Raw genomic sequence first — 27,404 nt, 5'->3', positions numbered from 1 at the left:
TTAACCAGAGGAGTGAGAGCAATTTGAGAGGGAATGTAGCACAGGAAACTAATCAGCTCATAGCACAGCATGTACGTTTCTGCTGCACCATGTAAAAGAAGTATCTGAGAGCAACTGTTACTTAAAATTAGGCTACTAGCCTGGGAAGTTTTTATACACAGCATTGTCATGAAGGTCAAGTTATTCTGGATCCTTTAAGAAAGTACATGAAAGATGTATCAACAACTCTCAATTTCAATGATCTTTAATAAGACATAGGAGCAGGGTCAAAAGTGTTGCCTTTATCCACGTAAGCCAGACAAGAAAAACGTCTGTCAAATGGTACAGGTGCTTTTTAGCACCCTGTACACTGTAGATATGAATTATTGAGCATTCCTGCACACTCTTCTTCATTAACTTAAATATTGAATATTACACACACAGTGTGTTTTTTCAAGTTAAGGAGAGAAGTGATGTACATATCTAGCTGCACTGCGACCAAAGTCTGCATCATTTTCATATGTCTAGCATATTTGGCAAGATAATGGTGGAGTCCCCTGAGCCTTGAAATTCCTTCTATGACCTACAAACAGGATCAGGCCAGCCCAGTAGAAGCATATTACCGCAATTGAGATACTTGACTAGTTATTTCAAGTGTGCAGAGTGTAACACTTGTGTATGGGCTGCAATTGAGGAACTGCACATCAAGTCATCCCTCTGTCAAGCTCCTCAAGTTTGCATACACTGATCATGCTTATATCAGACGGAGATGAGTCCATCTACAGATAAGAGGGGGATAAAATGGTGACCTGGTGTAGTGAGAACAACTGGTAGCCCAACTCTCAGAAAACAGTGGAGATGATTACGGACTTTCGAAAAGTTCCAGCCACACCAACCCTCTCATCCTCAATGGTTGCAAGATTGACATTGTGAAGTTTATCTGTCAACCGTACCATCTTGACTTGAGATCTGAAGTGGAAGGTGAACATTGGTCTCATCATGAAGAGGTCCCAGAAAGTACTTAATCCGTCAGTTGAGGAAATTCCACCTCCCACGGTCGATGCTGGTGCAGTTCTACACTGCCATGGTAGATCCATCATCACTCTTATCATCATTACCATGTGTTACTGCAGTCAATTTATTTTACTTTATAAATGTCTTTTTTTTTCATTCATTTATTATTTTAGTCTGCAATGGCACAATCAACAATTTCCTTTGTTTTGTTTACAGTACTGGCAATATAGGTTTACTGATTCTGATACCTATCAACAGGCACCAGAGTGTTTTTTGTAAAGTGATGGTTGAAGCATGAAGATAAAGCAACCAAGGCTGCCTTCATTTAAAGGGCTAACATAATTTGTTGATTTAAGTGTCTCTTTAAATCATCATGGACCTCAATCGTACTCATCAGAATGTCTGTTTGCACAAATTTCTTTGACATTAAAAAAGGAAACGCTTTGTTTTTCTGGAGAATTTAAGACAGACAAACAGACAGACAGACAGACAGACGGACAGACTCATAAGAACCACAGATCCAGCGCTACTGATCAACCTGTCCAACCTGGATCCCTTTATTAACTGTGTGTTAATATATATATGTGTTTTCTTTTTATTTGGCTGCGATTATGAGCAATCTACGTGACATTTGTCAACATTAAACACGATCCTGCAGATATGACGTCAAATTAAAAGGAACACGCATTTAATATGTATTCGAGCTTTATTTTATACATACCTCAGACGTAAAATCAGATCAAAACATGCGTATAGCTGATTTCAAATGACCTGCAAGAACTGCACAGAACTCCGGAACTGCTTGACATTAAACCTTTCTCTCTGTGTTTAATGCCAAAGCCCATGACTCCAAATTAAGTAAGCATAGTGCACACAAACGTGTAAACCTACAGCACATCCCATCATGTAAATACTCTAAAATGCAATTCTATGTACTTTTCTAGGTGAGATGGAGTGGCCCAGACTATTGCTGTGACTCAAAATTTCTCTAATTACAAGAGGCTGGGGTTTGAGACCCTGTGAAGGCTAATATTTGATTTACGCTACTTACGGTTTTGGAGGGACTATCATTATGGTTCCACCAGAATATTATTCTAGCAGTGTCAAAGGTCACACAAACCAGGTTTCATTGGTCTGAGACTCACAGAAGACCAACAGTCCTGAAGAACGTGTTCATGCCTTGAGTATAAGTGTTCAAACTAGACTCAATATCAAGCCTGGCCTGTGTTTGGCCTTATAAGGCTGTTCTGATAATGAACATGCCGAGTCATTGGTGCTCATATTACCTCTGTGTGAAATTTGGTGTATACAGAGTTAAACTGAGGTAGCAGGACTCACTGTTGTTCTAGAAGTTTTCAGGCTTCAGTGGTCAACTGAAAAAGTGTGCTCTAGTCCTGCTCCCTTCATGAAATCCACTGAAGGCAATTCAATGTTTCTCCAATTTTTCATGAATATATTTCATTTTTTGATTTTCTGATGTTAAAACTGCATTGATCATGTTGGGATGAATACTATGGTACGATTATTCAAAATGACATACATCAAATTGTGCTTTATTACAGGTTTCATATCAAACAATTGTGTACAGATCATCACAAATGTCACTGTCCGAGTAACCATCAGAGTCAATCTGCACGACGTTGATGGTCTCATCCTCAGCGAGGAAGTCATGCTTATTTGCTTCTGTTCCAAAAATGCTCTGAAGACCCTTCAAAGCCTCATCCGTCAGGCCCCATGGTGTATCTTAAAAGAGTAAGGAGAAAACAAAAATAATTAGGAGCTGTTCTGTTCTCAACTTGCTAAATAAACTCTTACCTTGCTGTGACACTGCCATGAGATGGCGATGTGTTGGCATGAACCACAAAGAGAAAGGTTCCATGTCAAGCACATCTGGAGTTCTGGGCAGTTCTTGCAGGTCACTTCCATGCAAAAAAACCAAGAAAAAGCATACAAGTGTTTCTTTTGCAGGTACAAGGGATAGGCAAAGATCTCTCCACTGTACATGTTGTGGACACAAAGGAGCACTCCATGGCTCCATGTTCCTCTTCTGCTCCAGTTTGAAGAAGCCCGATCAGAATGTCCTCGTGTGTCTACCACGTAGTCTATGTTTTCATCGTTCAAAGTTTGCTGGCGTTCTTGTGGAAACGCTTCTATTAAATCAGTAATGAAGAAAGTTTGTAGCATCAATGTGTCATTATGAGTTGTCAAAATGCTAGAATGGGACTTGCATATTCAGACAAAGTATACAAGTACACACCGACTACCTCTGTCTGGTCATGTTCTGCAACAGGTCGATTCGTGGCCTTACTGCTTCCAGCTGAAATAGAAACAAATGACTGTTATGCTTAGCAGGCTGCAAGGGAACTGATTTTAGCAGTAATAACTGACTACACGAGCAAGTATACTTGATCATGCAAGGTATCCCTTGTACCTGTTTCATTCATCCATTGTTTTATGGTGTTTCCCATCTGGTTTACCTCTTTATTTTGTAATTTAAAATACTTTTCATTATTATTTTATGTTTTGTTTTTTTTATTAGAAAACAACAACAGATCAAATCCATCATCCAAAAGGTTTAAAATAAACTCCCTGATAACTTAGGTTAAATATGTTATCTGTATTAATATGCAGAAGTGCCTGGAATAAATTAAATCAAAATCTTAAATATTAATAAAATAAATAACCTACCATGACCTACCAGGAACAATACAGCAGACTTATTATTATATAATATAAATAATAGAGAAAAAGAGAAGCAGTTTTTCCGTTGTTCGGCATGTTCTTCTATGGCTCTTTAAAACAAATGAGCACAATGTCTAATTTTATTCATGTGGTGTGACGATACTACATTCAGTGCCCGGCGCAGGGATACAGAAATAACGTGACCTGATAGACATCATCTATACCCATATTTTGATCTGATTCTAAGTCTGGGGTGTGTAAAAAATAAAGCTAATTTACAGATTAAATGTGCGGTCTTCATTGTGACTGCCTTTAATTTAAGTTTTTGTATCAGAATGTCCTAAAAATCAGTTATTTTTATTCTGAAAGAGTAGTTCAAGTGTCGAGAGCAGCTGTTATGTGGCAATGTAAATGCATTAAGTCAAATAAATTGAACATTCAGAAATGATTATAATTATTTTATTTTTTTTAAAGCATTTTTTTAATTATTAGAATATAAAATTCTCAAAAGTAAAAATTATTATTAGGAAAATATTCAAATTATTGAATTCAATCATTAATTAAATAGAAATGTTCATTTAATTGAAAATATGAAACTCAGCTATGTTTAAAAAACGCTTTAAAATGTTTGTTTAAAAACTTTGACTATATAATATTTGGATGGCACTTATCTCATTTCAAAGGAAAGCATCTTGGAGTGAAGGTCTGTCTGTGGTTTTTAGTTCCGGCCGAAACATAAATCAACATTTATTATATCTGATTAATATAAATATTTTCATAAATATCCAAACATGTCATTGAAAAGGGCTGCTTTTTGAACAAAAACTGTATTTAATATGTATATACACATTGATGCTTATGCAGATCAGTGCTTATGCAGATCAGTGTTTGCAGGCGACAGTCTGTGTAATAAATAAGTGATTGAAAGGCAGAGTCTTGCTGACTCACCCACCCACACGCGTGCACGCATAGACAAGCACACTCCATGAAAGTACTTCAGTTGTTGAGTGGTATTAGGGTGGAGGTGAGAGCAGTCTGTTTTAAAGAATCACAACAACAAACAGCTGAGATGTATGTCATTCACCTGAAACTGAACACCACTGTGACCCGGGTGAAGACCGACCCAAGGGAGCTGTCAGCTGTTAGTGTACACACACCTTTCTGCATGTCCACACCTCTGCTCGCAACTCTGGTGACCATTTATCAAGCTTGACATTCAGTGACCACACTAGTCATCAAGGTTGTATATTTTATAACCTCATAGAATAACAGATATTTATTTAATTGTTTAAATGATTTTACAAAAACACAGGCTTGAGCGTGGGAATGCATGGCCGTGGCGACGCTATGTTTGGATAGAAACACAGCTAGATCTTCCACTAAATGTGTGACCAGAGCATTCTGATGTGCTGAAATACAAAAGCAACAATGAGTGTATCCAGTTCCTGGGAAACAGTATGTGTTGTGCTTGTGACATAACTGACATAACTGATGGTGAATATACAGCTTCAATTGAAACCACACTCTCAGTGGAAAGAGTAAAATTGTTGTGATTTAAATAACAATAATAATAATAATATTATTTCTATTTTATTTTCGGTGCGCATTTTCCTGCACTCAAGGTCGTCTTACATAAAATTCAAACAGCCAAGCGTAAAAAACACAATTAAAACATAAACACACATAAAAAAAATAATTAAAACACAGTGATTAGGTGCAATAATAAGTTTTAAGATGTGATTTAAAATGGGTAAATGAGTCCATGTTTCGGAGTTCTGGTGGCAGTGAGTTCCAAAGACGGGGAGCTAAGCGGCTGATTGCTCTGCTCCCCATCGTGGTGATGTGGGGCAGACAGGTGTATAGAGGAGGAGGAGATCAGAGAGATATTGGGGGGCGAGATTGTGGATGTGAGGAGACCATAATCAGTTGACATGAGCAGGTTGTTGGTGATTTTGATGAGGGCTGTTTCGGTGCTGTAGAGTGTGTGAAAACCAGACTGGAACTGTTCATACATATGGTTCTGAGAAAGGTCGAGATGGAGTTGGGAGGCAACCGTTTTTTTTTTGAGAATTTTGAAGTTAAAGGGCAGATCAGATATGGGACAGCACTGGGTTTTTTCAGGACTGGAGTGATGGAAGCAGTTTTGAAGGAAGTTGGGACAGTTCCAGTGGTTAGAGAAGAGTTGATGATGGCAGTGATGAGTGGAACCACGGGGGGAGCAGGCTTTAATAAGTGTTGTGGAGAGATGGTTCTGAAGACAAGTGGATGGCTTGGATTTATGAAGGTTGGAATATGAAGTTTTGTGATTTCAGAGAGACGGGGGAGATAAGTAAGTAAGTAATATTTGTAGCTTTGAGTGCTTTGTGACCCTGGTCGAGAAAAGCGTTCTACAAATATTACTATATAAAATTAAACAATCAAAACAATACCCAATAAAATATGCTTAAAAGGTCAAGACACCACCGAGACGAACATAGGAGTCCCGGAGAATCAAGGAAAAGCCTGCGCGAATAAAAGTGTCTTAAGATGTTTCTTGAAGGAGTCAGTGGATCCATCAAGCGCAGTGAGAGAGGAAGATTGTTCCAAAGCTTAGGAGCAACAGCCTGGAAGGATTTCTCTTCTCTGGTCCTGACCGTGTGCCAGGAACCATCAGCAGATTCAGATCCACAGACCTCAGAGCCTGAGCTAGGGTGTAAGGCTGGATGAGATCAGTGATGTAAGGAGGAGCCTGACCATGAATAGCTCTGAAAGTAAGAACCAGAATTATAATGTTGATCCTGAAAGAAACTGGAAGCCAGTAAAGAGATTTTTAAGGATCGTAGAAATGTGAGTTATTTTACTAGAGCAAGTCAGAATTCTCGCTGGAGAGTTCTTTATCAACTGCAGGCAAGACAGCTCCTTCTTGTTTAGACATGAAAACAAGCTGTCACAATAGTCCAGACGAGAAGACACAAATGCATGGATTATAAACTCCAGATCATGCTGTGACAACATTTTCCTAATAGAGATTTTTCTCAGTTGTTGTGTAAACCAGTCTGAAAATGTGTTCCCAAAGAAGTTAATCCCTTTATTCTATTCAAGTAAATGTATTTTAAATTATTTTGATGCCATTACTAATCAAATTCAGGAGGTTACAAAGTTGGTTACACTTGTGCAGAAGTGTGGGCAAGGTGGCATTGACCATGCTGTTGAGAAAACGAGATTCTGATCCAAATAATAATCATCCATCAGTCTCATTATCGACGATACCTCAAACTATCTATCTATTGTAAGTTGCTCATCCATATTTGAGTATGGTTTTATTTGTTTTACTAACAGAAAGATAAATGCATATTCCTCATTAACTTAAATTTGATGTGGTCAGACACCAAACTTTTGTTGGACAGTGGAAGCTACTACCAAAGGGTATATAATAAAGCTGTTTGTATAAATTAAAGTGATTTGGGAAGCAGGATAAATGGAATTCTACCATGCCTAGTTTCTGTCACAGGTTTAATGCCGATGTTTTCCAGATGTTACATATGTGAAAGGAAGCACTGAACCATCTGTACCAGGATCAGTGGTGGAGCTGGAAGAGTTTGACTCGGGATTGTTTCTTTTGGCGCCAGACCACTGAGGACTCTGGGGGTTAACTGATTAACTTGGGACATATGAAATTGCAGCAAAGAGATACTGAGGTCAAACAATAATGGTTAGCAAGTAAGTAATGGTTATTTCTAGAGCACCTTTCTTGACCAGGGTCCCGAAGCGTGTTAACAATCACAAACAATACACAGTTAAAATATATCCTTAAAAGATCAAGACACATAAGACAGGAGTCCCAGAAAGTCAGGGAAAAGCCTGCACAAATAAAAATGTTTTAAGATGTTTCTTGAAGGAGTCAGTTGACTACACCAAGCGCAGAGGGAGAAGAAGGTTGTTCCAAAGCTTAGCAGCCAGTAGCCAGTAGTTTGCAATAACTTAAGATATTTTGATGTAATGTTGATCTTGGTGCAGTGATAACTCACTTTGTAAGAGGGTCAAGTTGATGTCAACTGTTAGGGTTCGAGAGCAAGAGGGAGATGAGAAACGAGAAGAGAACAAAATGTTCATATTTTATAGTAAATATTCACGAACAATAGCATCACTACTGCTGGTAGTGATTGATGTAGCTTCATCTGCATGATTAGTTAAGCTTCAATAGTATCATCATTTATTTTCTGAGGTCAGAAGATGGCAAACTCGGTTTAAAAGTTATTTCATATTTTAATAAAAAAATAGTTGTTCAAAGCTTTAGATAAGAGAGCTGAGGGTCATCAACTTCACTACCTGCCGGACCTACTAGGCCAAGATAAAGCAAGAATCACAAATCTGTCATCCAGACCAGTGTCCAATTGTTTCTCTGGCTCAATTGTGGCAGATTTAAAGCAGCTGGGGACAAAAGTAGCGGGAGGTTAAAGAACTCTACGCAAGTCCTCAGTACGTTCTGCTGGATACTGTCAGCAACAGCAGCTTTTGACAGGTCCACACCATGGTGCACTTTCCAGAACCATTATGATCACAGCCCAGACAATGTTGTCAGCAAGTTGGGGTTTGGGGGCACCTTCCACCTCCTTTGCTTATTGGAGAGCTAAATAGGCTTCTTAATGCCTGTCGCAGTTCCTATCATAAAACTTTGTAGGACACTTTGATCGTATTTAAAAAGTTGAATGTCTTGATTGTTTTAAGCAGTTCTCAGCAGATGAATTGTATCATAATGTATTGGAAGATGCTGTCGTGTTGCTCAGCCTATACACCTCTTGGTATTGAAACAAACCAAATTAAATTCATTTTTTATTCCACAACGAAGGTAAACCCTCATTAGCACTCACGTGTAGGTCTATAATCTACAATTAGCTGTTTGTAATGGAATAATACCCAGTGTCTTGCTTCATTAGCAGACTGCCTCATTAGCCCAAGGGCTCTACATAACAGCACAGAATCAGAAACGCAGATCTTCTGCATGGTTTTCTTGCAGCATGCTTTTCTCTGAGAGAGCAGTTGATAGCCTGGAATGTTTGCTCTGTAGGTCCCCCATAGATAAAGCTAAAAAAAACTACACAAATTTTCATTAAGAACATGGATAAATAATGAGTTTTCCACCTGTACTCCTCATCAGGATATGGATCATTTACCCAGAGTCAAAGAGTCATAGGCAGCTACTTTATCTCATACTAAAAGCTCCCAAGGCTTTTCACTGGTATGTTGCATTGTGTTTGTTTAAAAGAATATCGTCAATTACTTGCAAATACCTATGTTAATGTTCTTAATGGCACAACAAACAATATTAATAGGTGCTTGTGCCTCGATCAGATTGCTAATGGTTCTTGGGCTAAAACATAATGATTCAATTATACTGTAGCTCCATTACATCTGTTTCCCTTAGTTTCTGTCCGGCTGTGCATATTTGACACAGCCATCTTTCTCTTGTCCCCATTCCTGATATTTCTGTTTTGGAATTTAAGACATCCATCTAAAGAAGACATCAATGTCTCACACCGATATTTGGCCTAATGTCTTTTGGTCAGGGTAAGAAATTCCTCTCAATTTACAGGTCAAGTGGGTTGATGTGTCTGTTGACCCCCAATTACTTTAATTTTATGAAACTTAAAAAAAAGTAAAATTCCCTCTTGTTTATTGTTTTTTTTCCAAGCCCATGGTTGCTGGTTTCTTATGACAGAATGACTTCATTCAAGTTGGCACTGTTCTCCAGGCTAGTCACAGCAGAGTCTGTTTTTTCCTCACCACTATTACCATATTTTGCATATTTTGATTCCTTGAGATTGTGATTCTTAAACCTATTCTCTCTGCTTTAATTAAGTATAGATTAAACCGTCAAGTGTCTTGAGATACCTTTGTTATGTTTTGACACAATACATGAAAAGTTTATACATGTTATAATACTAGTCTGGTTTTCAAATGGAGATTAACAATGGGGCTCCACCACTATTTCCTAGGAACTGGGACATTTCTGAGGGAGCTTGTAGACATATGGGGACTGAGCCAATCTTACCTGAGTAGAGCCATGAAAACTGTATGGGACGGAATTGCCCGCCAAACTGAACAAGTAAACAATAAATCATCTGATTATTTTTCCAGATCCCTATTTTCTAGATTTGGTAATACTCCGGGTTTCAGTAGGAAAGGTCTCAATTCATGTGGCCCAATCACACTACTGTTCAACCACAAGGGGCTTCTTGATATCAGGTAAACCTGGGTCATAGATCGTAGAGTTGGTTCAACTGGATGGGTCATAAACATTTTAAGTCCAATGTTTGGTTAAACCTTTTTCTTTTATCTGTTTAACCAGAATAATTATTGTGGTGTAACGTTGAATAGCCCCTACTGTGTTTTTCAAACCCACCCAGAAAGTTCCCCCTTCACAACAATACCACCTACTATTTAAAGCTGATGATAGACGTGATGGTGCTGCTGAGTTAGCAGCCGACTGCAGAAAGACGATTAGAAATGGAGATGAAAATCTTGGTGAACATATCTTTATGTCATGAAATAGTTCAATGCTACAACCATAGTGAAACCCTTCTAATTTGAATACAGATAGAAAAGATCAACAACTGTGTTTAGACCAGACTGTAGAGAAAAGCCAGACGGGCTAACAGTGAAATTCTACCTATGTAAAATGTATAAATTTGACCATTAAATATAATTAATAAATAATTGTGTTTTCAATAAAAAGTGTTTTGAGATTGATTCAATTGTAAATGCTATTTTAATTAAAAAGCCATAATAAAAGAAAATGAACATTATTATTTTGATATTATAAGAAAGGGAAATTAGTGAAGATAAATGCTTTAAAACATAGAAATGTATCAAATCGTTAATAAAAGGTGCAACTGATAAAATATACAATAACTAATAATATAATAATTGTATTCATATTTTTGTATCTTGCATTTAAGATTCTTGCACCAAAATTCTTAGTATGGGCTTTTCACCCAATCTAATGAAATGTTTTCTCTTTTCAACTTCTCTATAGCTATTATGCGTACTTTTGAGTTGAATATTACTCTCAATGATTGATTTTATGGGGTTTTTTGTGTGTGCATTGTGGGTGGGGTGATGCATGTTTGAGTGTGTGTGTGTGGGTGTGAATGTGTTTTTTTTTTCTAAATACAACATGTATGTAACAGGTAATGAAGATGCAAACTACATGGTGTAATTTTATTATATCTCTCTACTCTCAACTTACAGGAATAAAAGTGAGTTACCAGACTTTACATCAAAAGCATGGAAAGATATTCGCATCAGAACATGTGTCATTGTAAAAGTGAAAGTTTTTGTCTTCCATGGGGGGACTGAGGGGAGTCACGCGAGATTAGACTTCTACTGAGGCAAATTATTTGGCCTGCCGAGCACTCCATTTGATGACAGAGAGTAGAGATGCTGTTAGCGTTTTCTGGTGAAAAGGTGAGTGGGAGCAAGCCTGGGAGAGAAGCAGACCATAAATCATCTGGAAAGGTTTAGTGTAAAGTAGCAGGAGAATGGTGTGAGCTTGGGGAGTACTTGTCTTCAGCTTACCACTTTGCCAGTGGGATTTGTTTGCTTTATCCTATCCAAACAATCAAGAGAAAAAAGCACAAGGCAGCTCCTCAACGGGACTGTCCTTCCCTTTCCTTCTTTTTCTGTCAGATATATACACATCATCGTCCACATCCATTCCTGCTGAAGGATCATGCAGATATAATCACACTCTTCTAGTCGTACGGCTGTGCATATTTCTGTTGTTACAGGGTTCAGTCTACTATGAGAACAACGCCAGAATTAACCTGTTTAATGCATAAATTGAGACTCAGATTCTTGCGGGTCAACGTTTAGTATGGGGTTACAGCTCGGGTTACATTCTGACAATCTTAGCGGACTGAGCAGAAGCTGTAATCTTGTGTGATCTTATGAAACTAAATGAAATTGAATTGAATTGAAAAATGCTTATTATAACCAAGTTATCTCAAGACACTTTACAGTCTATGTAAGACTATATTGGAGAAAAGAAAAACAGATCCCAGAAACGCAACAATGAGTGAATCACAGAGCGAGTAAAAACTTCCTTTTAGTAGGAAGAAACCTCAAGCAGAACCTTGTCCTTGTCCTCCTGCAACAATCTAAGCCTATAGCAGCTAAGAAAAAACAAAAAGGTTCAGAGCCCGAGTTAATCCTAGTTAATCCCCTTGAGGTAACAAAAGCATGAATACCTTCTTGGCAGCGTCCAAAGGAAGGAAACACCTGATTTTTGAAATTTTTACGAAGGTTGAAGTAGGCAGTCTGTCATATTTGTTTTATGAGTGAGTGGTGTGTCCTGGTCAAAGCAAACACCAATATTCTTTACAGTGGTGCTAGCAGCAGGAGCATGTCCATTATGAAAAGCTGAATCATAAATTGGGGATTGTCTGAGATGTTGTGGACTACCTAGTACAGGGATACCTTTACCAACCTTTACCACTCTAAGAGCCATTTGGACCAGTTTCTTACCGGAAAGAAAACTCTCAAAACCGTTTTGACTTTTGTAATTAAATATTATCCCATATAATGTTCACTCTTGTTTGCCTTTATGCATTATATAAACAAACTATAAATAAAATGTTAGTTAATGATAGTTCACCAAGGGTTGGGACAGTGATCTGTTACCTTTTAGAGTTATGGGCAAAAATGTATGTTCATTCTAATGTAGCGACTGGAGCTGAGTTGTATTCGTCTTCATCGTCGTCCAGAAATACATACTTAAAAAAATCCAAATACGAGGAATTGTTGCCAAATAAGTCTATTTTAGGCTTGTTGTTAGTGGCCTGAATTTCTTTTGTCGATGCTTTAATACAAAATGAATATTACAGACGAGCAGTATGGAGGTATTCAATTGCTACATTACTATTGATGTTACATTTTTACCCAAAACTCTAAAAATAACAGATTATTCTGGAAATAATCCAAACCTTAGTCGACATGATGGTGAGTAGAAAATTAGTGAAATATCACTTTAATTATTGATAATTATCAATGGTTTGTACTGTATATTTACTGCAGTTTGTCCTGTTGAACTGACTCAAGATTGTTTTGAAGTCTTTTCTCATGTAAATAACTATGTGACTCTGAAGAGTTATTTGTAATTAATATAATAATATTATCATCATCATTTTTATCATTATTTTCATTTCAACAATGCAGAACACTTAATAGTAGGACATTCAAAATTAAATTATTTGCAATTAAACTTTTTTCATGTATCATTGGAAAAACACCTCGGAACATTTATATTAAATATCCACATTTATACCAATAGTTATTTTCAAAAGACTCAGTGAGCAGCATCAGAGGGCCATTTACACATAGATACATTCAACAATCTAATCTAACTTTAACTTTATTTACTTTCTCCCTTATACTCTTCTCATACAGAATCACATCGCACTCTCTCACACACACACGGTATCCACGTGGTATCGTTGAGTACTCCAATATAGCTAAACTAGCTACTTCTTAATTTGAAACTTTTACTTAAACCGACTCAAAACACACAATCACTCACCCACAGTTACTTCTTAATTTCAATTGTATTAGGTAGTGATTGGTCGGACAAAACCGATGCTTTGGCGCGTGCGTCAAGCTTATACAACGAAATCCGTTGTCACAACTCCTCCCAACAGGAGAGGCCAGCCCCCCTCATCAGCTTCACCTGTGGGCACTCAACGGAGAGCCAGTTTTAGAAAGGCCAAATTGCTTCCTGTCAGTCTGTCTGCCTACCTGCCTGTCCAGTAACTCCGACCTCCACCTCAAAGGAAAACCTGCCTGCTCTGTCCGCTCTCCAGCCTCATCCTCCACTGTCAACGCGTCAAAGTGATTCTTAGTTTACTATTCATATTGTATAAGTTAAATGTCGAATTTGTTGAAGTATGAGCTACTGTCACATGACGTCGAGCTTCCAGCAACAAAGCTCGCTTGCTCTCTTCGTGGATATCAGCGCCAGAAAGAGCAAGACCTCAAAAAACAACTAAATGTCCAGTGGGACTCGGTCAAGAGGCTCAAAGGTTGGGCCTGTGAGAGAAGCCAGCACCAGCTGGAGATCCCACTGAGGGTTAGATGGCCTCACAGGACCTCGAAGCCTGTGGGCCCCCCGTAAGAACCTCACCACCAGAGGGTGGGTGAGCTTAAGAACCCTCGAACCGGCCGCTCCTCGTAGCTATGGCTGATGCGAACACTCTGAGTGTCGCCACAAGAGGGAAGGCGAACAGTAGCCCGGCCAGCCAACACCAGTGGGCCAAAGCGTCCACGTCTAGTGAAGGGCAATCCGAGACCCTGAGGGAGAACTAAAGAGGACATTTTAAGTTCTCCTTGCTGGCAAAGAGATCTGCCACCGGGTGACCGAACGGAGACCATATCTCGGCAGCCACAGACTCGGACAGACCCCCCCTCAACAGTCTGTCTGCTACTACATTTAGTGTGCCCAGCACATGCTGAGCTCTGAGAGAGAGCAGGTGACGGTCTGCCCACAGCCAAGTCTTTGCCACACTCAGAAGGGCTGGGACATTGAACTGTGACAGTTGGGGTGGGAGGTCAAGCAGGACGTTGTGAAATGCTTTAAACTCTAGCCAGTTGATGCGTCTGTACACCGGTCTGTTCCAGACCCCGCTGGTGTAAATCTGACCCGAAGTGCCTCCCCAACCTTTCAGAGATGTGTCTGTGAACACCAGAGTGTAACGAGGACGCAACCTAAATGAACCTTCAGGTTGAGAGTTGCAAAAACTGTTTGTCCTGTATAAACCCATGTGGTAAGGCACGCTTTTCAACCTTGGTCCTGCTTGGGTTCTAGCTTGAGATGACCAAACCATCTATGAAGCTCCCTCATTTGCAGCAAGCCCAGCTGCACCACTGTGTGAGCTGCTGCCATGAGCCCCAGGAGGGACATAATAGCAGCACCTGCTCACATGCAAGGAGCTTCCAGCAAGTGTGTTGTCAGTCAGAGATTGGGCTGGATACACGTGTTCGGTAGGCATGCACATCCTTCCTCTGTATTCAGCAGAACCCCTAGGTGAACCAACTGCTGAACTGGAGTCAGAGTGGCAATGTGGCTCAACACATTCTATGTATCTGAGTGTGACTCTCTGCTTCTGACCTGGCTAGGATCAACCAGTAGTCCAGATAGGTCAAGATCCTCACCCTACTTGCTCTCATTGACTCCAGTCACCTTCTGCAGCAGAATAATGACCTCGATTCTCAGGCAAAATCATTTCTCTTCTCCTGAGAAACTCTTGGTGCACAATTGCGCCGTGACGCGCCGCTCCATGGCACTCCGGCCCAGAAACATGGGGACACCAAACCTGGAACTGGCCGACTGTTGTATGGGGGGAAACAGCCTCTGGGCAACGTCAGCAAAATGGGTTTCCATATTTGATGAGAAATTGGCAAATCCAGCCAGGCCAGCACAAATGTCAACACGGAAGTGAAAGTAAACACAGCTGATTGAGCAGGTCTTGTGGACATCTGTATCTTAATGGGCAATGAAAGACAGTGATCGGGGCCTTTCCCTCAACTGTGTGGACAGATCCAGCTATGAAAAAACAGACTAAGGTGTTAGACAACACTTTAAGTAATTTGGTGAGAGGCAAAAACTCGCTGGCGGAACATGATAGCTTAGCATTAGCAGCGAAGACTTGAAAACATGCAAAAAAGTCTCACCCCCAAGGCGCAACAAACCGACGCCCCCACAGCGGTCCCCAGCGCCCCCCATCGCGGTGTCAGCAAGCCCCGCAAGGGCCATCACGGCTTGATCATAGGAAATCTCCCACACCGGACCTCCAAGCATAATCCTGGCAGAATATAGAAAAAAACTGTTGATGTTTCAGCCAAGTAGCATGCCGGAACCTCCTCATCCTGAGGAGGGTCGCCTCTGTGGATCTCCTCTACCTCATCAGTACAATATAGAAGTTAGCCAGTCAAGTGCACTGAAGGAGGGCCATGTTGTCTGCAAGAGATACTTACCTGGATCGCTCTCTCATACCTAATGGCCGATCTCCATGCAGCAAGCCGTGTTGTTGAAACACCTGTCGTCCTCCTCGTCATGGTCTGTTCACGATTGAGGGACAACTCAGCTTAACTCATCAGGGCCCAACAACCTTCTTCTACTCATAACGTTAGAATGTGAGCTTGTCAAGTGCAGCGCAAAGGAGAGCTTTGTTGATCACGCTACTTTAATTCTCAGCAATTTACTCATATTTATCATGTGAAATGATTGCTAGTTAAATATTGATTTGTTTATAACTCAGACAGCAGAGCAGTATAATACATTCCATCACAAAATATTGATCAAGTTGCCGATCAGGTGGTCATGCGGCAGAAGCTTCAGCAGGAAGGCCTAGAACTTTCCACTCCCTGGCTACATCATCCAACACTTTCCAAGGGAAATAGAGGTGTACCGAGGCCAGCTGATAGTCATAGTCTCTCCTTGAAAATGGTTTGAATACAGATTTTTTTTTTAAATTGCAGTTTATAATGTGGTTTACCAAAGTTAAAAATGTTTGATTGTGGTTGAAAATCATACGATTGTATTCGAATTATGTATATGAAAAAAAAAAAGTACGATTGTTTCAAAAAGGTAAATAAATTCACTTATGTTACGAACAAGATAACATAGAAACATAAAGATACAGGAAAAGCAAATAAACACACATTAAGAAGATACTAGCGCTCTTCTTCATTTAAGTTAATATTAATATTATAAAGTTAACATTATTAAGTTAAATACTTAATAATTACTAACAAGAGGACAGTCCAAATGTTACCGTCTGTCTTGGTTAAAAAAACATAAACATAAACATAAACTCTTCAACGTAGCTCATGAACATTTTAAACTTTTGAATGTAAATTATCTGGATCACGCTTTTACGTTATTAAAAAAAAGTGATTATATGGTGCCATCTAGCGTTGTAAGATGAACCTGTTTATAAAAATATTATTTATAAAACAAATATAGGAGCTATATACAAACGAGTATTTTTAAAGTCCGCTCAAAGATTAATTCTATTTTATATTTCGTGTTATTTTTCGAGTTTATGTCTATAGTGCATATGAAAAACATATACTCCTATCCGTGAGGTGGCGATATAACTTCACATGACAAGGTAAATGACGTTTACTGTGGGGAAAAAACGTCAGTCATGTGATCTGTTCTTGTGAATGCGGCGGTGTGACAGCGTTGCGTTGAACACAATCAGCTGGAAACAAGGAATAAGGAAAAGGTTAGTAATATATATAATGCGTTATTTACTCATGTAACTGTGATTAGCAAACTGTGGCTGTGGACTAAAGTTAAAATGGGGGAAAATAAAGGGAAGTTGCTAAATCACTAAGACGATTGTCCCAAAAACAGTTTTCTTTTGACTTCAAATATATGATTATGTCTCGACAGTCACACCAAGAAGCTATTCAACATGGCTGACGTGAGTTTATTTTCTTATTTTTTCACTTTCAATGAATTAGAGTCCTTTGTGGTGGTTTGTTGTTGTCTCGGCTAAACCGACTTCATTATTTTTTTAGTGACAAAACAAGTCTAGATTTTAAGCGTGTTTTGGGCAACAATACACATAGTCTTAATATGTTCTTCTTATTTTTTTAAACATGTATGTATTACTGTTGTGTTATGTCATTATTATTATTATTGTTTTTGCTCTTAAATTCAGCTTTCATCAGAAATTGTTCTTTCTCTCTTGGGTTTTATTTATGTTTAACTGTAAAAAAAACAATTTTCAGGACTTTAAGAGGTACCTGTACAAGCAGCTGCAAAGGTTTGTCTCTTTGATACTTGCCATCATCATGCCACTAATCCGTCTCTTGTTATAGCGTTGAAGGACTTCATGCCATAGTAATGACTGACCGGGATGGTGTTCCAGTGATCAAAGGTGTGTTGTCAGAAATGTATTTATCACATAAACTGACATTTGTTACATGGTAAAGGTGTTTGTATTATTATATTTTCTTCTTTCTTTTCATCAGTCGCTAACGATAACACTCCAGTCCATGCCCTGAGGCCAGGATTCCTGTCCACCTTCGCCCTGGCGACGGATCAGGGTAGCAAGTTGGGTCTTTCCAAGAACAAGAGCATCATCTGTTATTACAGCACCTACCAGGTCAAGCATGCAGTGTTACTCCATATATAATCCAACCTTTATGTTTACAAGCTTTCTGTAGATATTTCCACAATGGCAGCCCCACACTTAAATTAAATATGTTTTTATGTTTCATCTTTTCAAATTGATGTTTCTACTCTGACAACATTCCCAACTGTGGCATTAATATAGGAATCTCCTTGTATATGTAGTATCTTATAAAGAGCTTGATTTCATTAGCAAGTGAACCAAAAACAAACATTTCTGCTCTCTCTGTTCATCAGATTGTGCAGTTTAACCGGTTACCGCTTGTCATCAGCTTCATTGCTGACAGCAATGCTAACACAGGTAAATTCATTAATTAAAAGTTATATATTAGTTTCAATGCAACATGTTCTTGTGAAAATGGATCAATCAGATCCAAATAGAAATGTATCAGATGTCAGATGCAATGTTTATCAGTTACAGTTTTGGCCTTTTTGCCTTCAGGTCTGATCATGAGTTTGGAGAAGGAGCTTGCTCCACTTATAGAGGAACTAAGACAAGTGGTGGAAGTCACATAATGATGGTCAGATCATGCTGCATCAGCCCATATTTGTCAACAATGCTAGTCTTCTTGGAGCTCGGCTGAGACGTTCCTTAATTGCTTCTTCTCTTTATCTTTTGCTCTTGCTCGCTATCACTCTTTCTTTTGACAATGTGTTTCACCATATCGTGTCTGAATCTGAATAAATGGCAAATTTTAACCCCTGTTATTTTGTTCAGATGTTATTTTTCAAAATGTCACAAACACTTTTATTTTAACATATTTTTGGCACAACAGTGGTGATGGGTTAATTTAGCTGATGTGAGGCAATCCACCTATCCCCCCTGTGTGTCATGACTTCCAAATTGACTCATAAAAATAAAAAAATGTGTTCATTGAGAACATTTATTTAGTATACATTATTTGTTACAAAAGTCCGAAAAAGCAAAATTACAGACTTTGAAAGGATTAATTAGAAGGCATAGATTTAAGTTTTTAATAAAAGAGTAAAAGTTCTGAATACATTAATACCTTTAAATCAGTGGTGGCCAAACTGGTCCACAAAGGTGGTGCAGGTTTTTGTTCCAAACAACCAATCAAGCATACCAGTAAGGTTCCAGATAAAACAAGCAACTCATTACACTCCTGAGAGAGAACTGATTGGTTAAAGGTTTAAAGCTGCACCCACTGTGATCCTTTTATGCAACACTTTGGCCACCCCTGCTCTAAATGATCAGGACCAAGTATGATATATTAATGTCTAGTTTAAAATGTTTTGGGAATAAAGAAGGCATACTGTAATCGATGTAAGAAGGTGATTGAACTACATAACCAGTGGAACTGTGTAACAAAGACATTTAGAATTTTACTCGCTGATCTGCACATCTGAAACAAAGCTAAATATTGAAAATCAATAAAAAAAATCTTAATTCTTCCCAAAAAAAACAAATGAAAACTATATTATCTTAAAGATCAAGGTAAGAACTGCAGATCTATTTAAATCATAGAAAATATGAATAGGAGAATGGCACCTGGACCTGATGACTTACTAATAGAAGTTTATAAAAAAGAACAGCTTGATGAAGAGACTAAGAAAAATATATTTTCAATCGCTTATCAAATATGAACAAGGTTTTATTCTTCAAAAGAAAGGATATATAAGAAGGGTTTTTAACATATTTGAGAAAGGTCATGAAAAAGACCTGCAGCCTACTCCCATCAGTATGTGTGAATGGCTGTCAAAAGCACTACCGATTTTCCCTCGCGGGACTAATAACGGATTCTAAAAAAAAGAATTTTTTTTAAAAAAGACACAGCTTTGCTGTCAGTTTATGCATGTCAAGTGGTTGATCAAATTTTATGGAATTATCTTTCAAGATATGGACAAGGGCAAGAATTTAAATGTATTTGATTACGTGTATGCACCCAACTGCTGTGATCCCAACACTCTCAAAACCCTTTCATCTACAAAGATCTACTTTTCAAGGTTGTTCTCTGTTCCCACTGTTGTTTGCTTTAGAAATTGAACCCTTGCTTATGGATGATAGATAACATTCAGGTAGCCATTATAATGGTTTTGTCAATGATGTTTTTGTTTCTTTTTATATAAGAAAAAGACAATATGTAAAAAAAAATTAAGTAAATCATTATCTTTTAATTCAACTTGATTTGGTAAATATTTTCTTAACTACTGTGGCAATACACAACCATCACTGATAAATAAAAAAATTAAAAAAACATGAAAATATATAATATTACTGAAGTGAGTTTAATTCATGCCTGAGTCAATAATCACACCAATATTTATTTATTTTATTTACACAGCTGTCATAAGCATGAAGATTTTCTAGATTTGCTTGGTCTTCTTCTTCATGAATTTCTTTTTTGACCATCCGTCTAGTGATTTCCACATATGCAAGTAGTTACTGTCCTTTCTGAATCTGTGACTGGACAAGAGCAGATGTTTCAAAAATGTACCTTCAGAATATGTACATAGTTATGAATTGGGTCCATCGACACATAAAAACACTCACTAGTTTCCATCTGAGGATCGTGATCCACTCGTCTGTTTCCACAGCTGTCTTTGTACACAGGAAAAAGGTCCTGTCAGGAAACACCAAACTGGAGACATAAAACGTCCAGTTTTTTTTAACCTACATGTTTTCTGTGGCAAATGCACAATATATACACAAGAATTAAACATCTGCAAAAAACAAAGTTCAGCGCAAAGAATTCAAACTTAACTTCCAAAGAAATCAAACTCAATTTTACTTTCCCTAAGACCTCCACGCCAAATAATTCAGTCTAGTGCTTGTTTATTCAGTTCTTACTGCAGGGAAAAGGAAACATGAATTTGATGAAGGTTTTATTTCTACCAGAAGCAGTTGACTCGGTTCTGAGAGTAGTCGAACTGGATGGCAGAACACTTTCTCAGGTCAAGAGTTCGGATTGGCTCATCAGACTGTAACAGATAATAACAGATTAAGAAATGTAACATAACAATGCAGAGACACACCCACCATCTTGTCTTTGAAGTACTTTAGCTCATGTCTGCTAAGTGTGAACCAGCGCTGCTTCCACGTCTGCACACAAGAAATGACGATCAGATGATGAGGCCATCATGAGACGTTCGAGGCGACCAACCTTCACAAATAATCCTTGTTTCACCAGGTAGCCTTCTTTTGTGCCTAACTGAAATAAAAAACACAGATACAGTTAAAAACAAACTTTCTCTTTATGCAGGTGATGCACCTGTCCTTTGCTCTCACAGATGGTGCCTTCGCCACTAGGTCGCTTTCTGTGCGTCCCATCTGAATAGCTGTGTGGACTCTCACAGATTCATAGATGGACGGTTCCTCCACTTGCCAGGGGTATGGACACTTAAGAACCAGGAGAGTTCCTTTAATATATAAATTAAAAAATGTATTAACACACATCAAATAACTGCAATGTGTCTGTAGAAAACATTTAGTTTCTTTACCCCTTTTTCTACCTAAAAGAAGTATATGAGTCACTCTAGGAGGGACTAGGTGGATGCTGTTGGTTTAGGCATGTCAAGTGGTTGACCAAATTGTATGAAATTATCTTTGAAGATATGGACAAGGGAAAGAATTGAAATGTATTTGATTACGTATATATGCACTCAACTGCTGTGATCCCAACACTCTTGGGACTCAAAAAATGTAGTTTAGCCCCCATCCTGAGTCTATGTAAGCTTTTTTTTTCTTTTTTTATCAAGAGTGTAATTGCGGGTCACATCTTGATCTACATGCAATAGAGAAATGCAGACTAACCTGTGTCACTGCCCACTAGTGGCTGATTAGCAAAGTGGCTGATGAAGTCTTGCAGGGTGGAAAACATGTTGAATCCAAACACGTAACTGTTATCTACATGTGTCACATGGAAGTGCTTCACAGAGTTGTTGGCCCTGTTTTGTTATATAGAAACACAAAAAGAAATTAAAGTGTTGTTCCTAGTTTAGCTTTTGTTCACTTTTGTGGTTGCCATCAGTTCCTCCACATTAAAATTCATGAGTTGTGCAATTCCATTGAAACAATGTAAACAGATGCTAGATATTAATATTAATAAGCGTATGAATTCCATGCCGTCTTTCATAGAATGCTTGTAAAAGGTTTGAGTTAGAATTTCATACTGTTTTATTTCCATATGCATGTTCATTTTCAGAGAATGTTGAATTTTATTAGCAATCCAGGCTTTGCTTGGTAAATATCTGTGATACATGAAATAAAAAACAGACTTGACCTAGATCCTGTATTTCAAACATGTTTCTACTTTTAATATTATTTTTATCATGATCTGACTGACTGACTGACCTGACAGACAGAGCAAAGTGTCCTGGTCCACCATTGCTATTCCTCAGCAGGTAGCTTCCATCACTTCCATTAGACAAGAGCAGAGCCTCAGCGGCATGACGTGATAGGTCATAATGGTACCACCTAAATGGGAGAAATTGTATGAATTTGTGCATATGGTCGTATATCTAGAGTTCTGTGTCAATTAAATATATCACAAATATTTTTTATGGGCCTGAGGTACTAACCCCACACCTAACCTTCCTTCTTCATGGCTGCCAAGTGTCAAAAAATTACAAGTAAATACCGGTAAGTGATTTATATTTGTAAGGGTTTTTCACAGACCAGGGTTCAGGGATCAGTTTTTGGTCATTTTTTTGCAGTGTTGTACTACAGACATGTATTTGTCCAATACATCACCCAGGTTTCTCAGGCTCAGTTTGACAGACTGGGCCAAGTCACCTAAGTATGACTCAAACAAGGACATTTTCAATTTCAGTTTTCTCCACATTTAATTACAAGGATTTTTTTTTACTTAGCAATTGTTTGGTTTCTAGCAAATAATTGAATAAGTAGTTCAACCTCTGGGGCTTAGTTGGATTAAAAAGAGCACTAAAGCTTGATATCACCAGCAAAAATGTGGTAAGAAACATCAGGAAATATTTTAATGAATTTACCCAACGGAATCAAGTAGCAAAATAATAGAGGACCCAAAACAGAACTTTGACAGATTCCACCCAACAGATCCACTGATTGAGGCCTTTTTTGATTTGCCAGACACACTAAAGCTGCGCCCAGAAAGGTATAAGTAGAACCACTGTAACACAGACCCTGAAAGTCTCACTTCATCCCTCATTCTGCTCAACAGGAACTGGTGAGCTTTTCAGACGAAGTGATAACATTTTATCTTTCTGGGCCTTTAACATGTATTGTAATGGTTTCAGTATTTACAAGTTATGCAAATCACTCCTGCCGAAATCGTATTGAGAACAAGGCTCTTATTTGGTGATAGATAATAACATTAAGATGTTACAGACAGACAAATTAGTGGATGTTTCTTAAGTCTTACCGCAAACTTTTGAGATGGTTGTCAACGTCCTCAGACGAACTGTGACTGTAGGCGCTCATCGTCTGCTAGAGGAATCTCACAGACTAAACACAAAGTAAACAGAAGTGAAAACTGACACACATCAGGGGAAACACACAATTTAGTAACCTTAACCAGAACAGCTGCCACTTTTGCAGAAGTCCCCTCTCACGGGGTGTAACCTTGGTTTTTTCTATATTGCGGAAAAAAAAGTGCAACTTGCGATATTTCTGGCAGTTGCTGAAAGACTAAACTTGCCTATAACAACTCCAATCTCGACCATTTTATCCATAGATCCATTCTGTCATTCATTAACCTTCTCTTTTTAAATCAGATAAATCTGCAAGTAATTTTCAGACTAAAATTTAGCAATGTGTTATACATCGCGCTATCAAAATAAATGAAGAAGCTTTCATAATCAGAAAAACACAAGTAAAACAAAATAGGAGAATTCTTATTATTATTATTATAAGTTGTTCAAAAATCATAAATATAGAAAGCAACAGTAGGGGGAAAACGAACATGGAAAATCGAAATAAAAACAATGTTCATACTACGAACAACTAGACCACTTTGATCATTTCGAACAACTCTTATTGATAATAACAATCATAACCAGTGGGGGGCAGTAATAAACCAGTTGTCGCCCTATTGAAAAGAAGAAGAAAATAAGATCACATGATCAGAATCAGCTGATCCAGCATGGACTGATCGGCTATTATACGGAAAAAATAAAAACATGGAAGAGGCGAGCAAACTGCCCGTTACAGAATTTATCACTGTAAGTACAGTCTGTGAGATTCTAGTAGGTGGTTTAAAATGATCAATTTGAGAACCTAAGCTCCCGTGAAACTTATAAGAAAGTAAAACGCATAGCTAACACGCGAAGCCAACAATAGAATTCAGTATCTAAACACATATAATGCATTAAAAAATACTGTTAACAATAGAATTCAGTATCTAAACACATATAATGCATTAAACAAAATACTGTCTCCCATAACTTGCGATGCATTTTCACGTTTAAGTCGTTGATTTTGTGTTAAATGTTTGTTATCTCATCTTTGTCTTCAGCACAATAATATCAATTGTGTTTATGTGCAGCTCTGTCAAAGGGCTGTTGACACCATTGGCTGTCGACGACTGCTAACCAAACAAGATGACAGGACCTGGATGCGGCAAGAGTGTCTGGAGTCTCTAGCAGCAGTGTTTCGTCTAGCAGTGGGAAACGACAGTTCTGATCAGGACGTGAGTAGACCAAGGGCAACTAGTTAAAGATGGTGAATATTGGATCAAATATGATTTTGAAGATTTTTATTTGTAATTGTTGTATGAATTTTGTACAGGCCAAAGTGTGTGTTTTTTAAGTGTTTAATAGGAATGGTATGACGGGTTAAAAGTCAGGTACATATCTGTTAGATATACAAATCCATCATCCAGCTTCAGTGTAAAGATTGTGGACCTCTTTGCTGGATCTAAATGACTTTGTGTGATTCTAACTGTGTGCAGGTTCTGGCTAGTCTGTCTGGTTTAGACAAAAATCACGCACAAGCTCTGCTTGGCGTTCTAAGAGCTAGAGAGGAGGAGATTCGTCAGGCTCTGATGCACGCAACCAACAAGTCCAGAAATACTCTCCAGGACTTTGACTGGCAGCTTAAGGTCAGCAAAGGATCTCTCGGATAAAACATGTGTATGTATTCTTTGATAGAGGGTCAGTTTTACCACATTATTTTTTCTTATGTCATTGTTGTTCTTTTGGCTTGTGTGTCTGTGTGCATTATCATTTATGTTTTTATTATTAAATGTATATTAATTATTTATTTAATTTAAAAAAAAAAGGCTACAGCTCAGTTAATCCCATGACTTGAAGTTTTTTATGTTGAATATTATTTAGAAAAACTTTTAATTAAATAGAGCTACAAATCATATTTCTGTGTGCTTGTAGTTGGCTCTTTCCAGTGACAAGATATCAACTCTCCAGACACCTCTGCTCAATCTCTGCCTGGACGTCAGAGAGGATGGAGCTTTACGTCCGATCACTCTGGAGATGAGCAAGGAGGAGCTGGGCACACTTATCAGTTCACTGGAGGCTGCTAACAGGGTGTCTACAGCACACGATCCACACAAACACACACACAAGATAAATACAACACATGCATATTAATTATATGATGAAATCTCTTTACACGCACGCACACACACACACACACACACACTTCATCACACACACACACACACATTATCACACACACTTCATATGTTATCATTTGTTTCCTTTACTTACTTACATTTTTGTTTTTTTAACAATGTATATGTATGACGTATAAAACAAGGGAATTGAAACATGTTATGCCTATGTGTTTCTTGTAGGTGGTCCTGCAGCTGAAATGATTGTGCAGGTTCACCTGTCTCCATGCAAACGAAGATGGAATTCAAGCTATCACTGCCAAAATAACTTGAAAAGTTTTTAAATGTAACTTATATTAGTTTCGTGATTAAAATTAAATGACATAATTTGAAAGTATCAGAAATATGTTTATATGCTTCTGTATGTACTATTGGTACTGAGCCAACGAGGTGTTGACTTGCTGCACTCGTTTGCTGACCAAGGTTTCAAGAATGATTCCCCTCAGAAATGTTTTGATACCCAATTTAGGTGTAAAGATAAGGAATGAATGTGAATTGATAACTGACCAGAGGCAATGGAAGGCTACACAATTGCAATATAGATGTGTTTTTTTAAATAACTATTTGGCTTTTAACTGTAAAAGAGCAAGAGAATTAAGTTGGGAGACTTTTTGGTTTATTTCCAGCTTGAGTTTCACAGATGCTTTATGTTTACTTCATTCAAATATTATCACCTTAAGATGACATGGCGTTATATGAAAACTGTTATATAATCCTTGATTTATGCAGATATTAATGTCGATAACCGTTCAGTCACAGTACCGTATTCCTTGTAACACTGCCAAACAACAAGTTCAATAAAGTTCACTAAATTTGTATTGCAGCAAGTAACCCTTGCTGCAGCCTGGAAGATGTTGAGCTCACACTACGTTGTATGGAAGTATATCAGTGCCATCAGAATATTGTATAGTTGAATTTAACATTTCAAATATTGTCAGGTTGGATTTGTTTTTAATTTAATTCAATAATTTAAATATTGAAAGGTTAAAAAACAAAACAAATTAAACGTTACAATATTTGAAATGTGAAATTAATTCAATGTTCTGATGGCAATAATATACTTCCATAATGTTTAGGCCTAGTTCACTGAAACAGACTGGCGTCCTGTTCGGGGTGTCCCCCTGCCTCTCGGCAGTCACCACAAACAATCACCTTGTAATGTAATGAGTATATTAAACTCAAAACAAAACACAAAGAATTTACTCAAACACAATAAATTAATACAAAAATGTACAACGTATAACTAAAATACATACAATTCAAATGTTATGTTGTCAAATAATTCTCAACACATATTAAATCTTGTGCTTTAACACTTATTACAGCATATGACACACTAGACATTAGGCTGTCTCGTTCCATGTTCATTCATTTTCTAACTTTCATGTGTTTTTATTTTCGATCAATTCCACTTACTGAAATGAAGAGTTACTTGGTCGGAACCTTGATTAAAGATTATTTCACTTGTCGTTCGATGCACGCTTACTGTATAGTTGCCTTTGTTCCTGTCGCCTCTTTTCTCCAAGCAGCCTGATTTCTTCAGTGTGTTGAGTGAATTCCATGAAATAGTGGGATATTGACGACTACATTGTCTCCAGGAATTTAAAAAAAGTTAAAGTTAAAAGTAATACTTTCGATTAAATGGATTATTATCAAAAGCTTTGTTGCCAAAAGCAGTCTAACCTTATCATCCACACATTTATCTTCTAATGACTGAAGGATATGATAAAATATTCATGTATGTGAAGGTAAAGGGGATGCAAAATAAAAACTCATTTACGACACTCTATCATTGCATGCTACAGCTTGTTTTATTTAGTATCTTATTTTCCTAGTTTTTTTAACTACTTATTTTAGTGATCTTTGTATGTTCTTGTACAGCACTTATTATCAACCAGTGTTGTTTTGAAAGTGCTTTATAAATAAGGTTGAGGTGAATTGAGCGTTGTACACACTTGGGCCAAGGGGCTTAAAAAAAAGAAAGAAAG

At 37.9% G+C, this 27,404-nt stretch overlaps 3 protein-coding genes across 5 annotated transcripts; 2 read left to right on the top strand and 1 right to left on the bottom strand.

Annotated features, from left to right (window-relative positions):
* Positions 1-16,831: 16,831 nt before the first annotated feature.
* On the top strand, positions 16,832-18,550 carry lamtor3 (late endosomal/lysosomal adaptor, MAPK and MTOR activator 3). Its single transcript, XM_087779792.1, has 7 exons — positions 16,832-16,937; positions 17,108-17,138; positions 17,449-17,483; positions 17,539-17,597; positions 17,692-17,825; positions 18,089-18,152; positions 18,294-18,550. The coding sequence occupies exons 1-7, from the start codon at positions 16,876-16,878 to the stop codon at positions 18,365-18,367; spliced, it is 459 nt and encodes a 152-aa protein (XP_087635918.1). The 5' UTR covers positions 16,832-16,875; the 3' UTR covers positions 18,368-18,550.
* A 1,571-nt stretch (positions 18,551-20,121) lies between these two features.
* dapp1 (dual adaptor of phosphotyrosine and 3-phosphoinositides) lies at positions 20,122-23,338 on the bottom strand. The gene is made up of 9 exons (XM_087779606.1): positions 23,212-23,338; positions 22,164-22,286; positions 21,624-21,757; positions 21,099-21,229; positions 20,974-21,021; positions 20,850-20,912; positions 20,706-20,791; positions 20,364-20,451; positions 20,122-20,276 (listed from the first exon to the last, which is right to left on the bottom strand). The coding sequence occupies exons 1-9, from the start codon at positions 23,268-23,270 to the stop codon at positions 20,253-20,255; spliced, it is 756 nt and encodes a 251-aa protein (XP_087635732.1). The 5' UTR covers positions 23,271-23,338; the 3' UTR covers positions 20,122-20,252.
* A 555-nt stretch (positions 23,339-23,893) lies between these two features.
* commd8 (COMM domain containing 8) lies at positions 23,894-27,202 on the top strand. 3 transcript variants are annotated; one of them, XM_087780337.1, is made up of 5 exons: positions 23,894-24,010; positions 24,334-24,477; positions 24,739-24,888; positions 25,175-25,330; positions 25,600-27,202. In XM_087780337.1, the coding sequence occupies exons 1-5, from the start codon at positions 23,969-23,971 to the stop codon at positions 25,618-25,620; spliced, it is 513 nt and encodes a 170-aa protein (XP_087636463.1). In that variant the 5' UTR covers positions 23,894-23,968; the 3' UTR covers positions 25,621-27,202. The 3 variants fall into 3 exon arrangements, with proteins under 3 accessions (XP_087636463.1, XP_087636462.1, XP_087636461.1); XM_087780336.1 differs by having other exon boundaries at positions 25,211-27,202; XM_087780335.1 differs by having other exon boundaries at positions 25,175-27,202.
* Positions 27,203-27,404: the final 202 nt, after the last annotated feature.

Source organism: Callionymus lyra, chromosome 18, assembly GCF_982586985.1.
Source record: "Callionymus lyra chromosome 18, fCalLyr1.hap1.1, whole genome shotgun sequence".
Taxonomy (NCBI): Eukaryota; Metazoa; Chordata; class Actinopteri; order Syngnathiformes; family Callionymidae; genus Callionymus; species Callionymus lyra.
The sequence above is the reverse complement of the archived record's forward strand: the minus strand, read 5'-3'. Positions and strand labels throughout refer to the sequence as shown.

Bases quoted from the DNA above. Each gene is read 5' to 3' on its own strand.
- lamtor3 (XM_087779792.1), top strand. From the start codon at position 16,876: ATGCGGCGGTGTGACAGCGTTGCGTTGAACACAATCAGCTGGAAACAA. The intron at 16,938-17,107 runs GTTAGTAATATA...ATGTCTCGACAG, and splicing joins AAACAAGGAATAAGGAAAAG to TCACACCAAGAAGCTATTCA. The intron at 17,598-17,691 runs GTGTGTTGTCAG...TCTTTTCATCAG, and splicing joins TGGTGTTCCAGTGATCAAAG to TCGCTAACGATAACACTCCA.
- dapp1 (XM_087779606.1), bottom strand. From the start codon at position 23,270: ATGAGCGCCTACAGTCACAGTTCGTCTGAGGACGTTGACAACCATCTC. The intron at 20,913-20,973 runs GTTGGTCGCCTC...TCTTGTGTGCAG, and splicing joins AACAAGGATTATTTGTGAAG to ACGTGGAAGCAGCGCTGGTT. The intron at 20,277-20,363 runs GTGAGTGTTTTT...GCTCTTGTCCAG, and splicing joins CGATCCTCAGATGGAAACTA to TCACAGATTCAGAAAGGACA.
- commd8 (XM_087780335.1), top strand. From the start codon at position 23,969: ATGGAAGAGGCGAGCAAACTGCCCGTTACAGAATTTATCACT. The intron at 24,011-24,333 runs GTAAGTACAGTC...GTTTATGTGCAG, and splicing joins CCGTTACAGAATTTATCACT to CTCTGTCAAAGGGCTGTTGA. The intron at 24,889-25,174 runs GTCAGCAAAGGA...GTGTGCTTGTAG, and splicing joins ACTTTGACTGGCAGCTTAAG to TTGGCTCTTTCCAGTGACAA.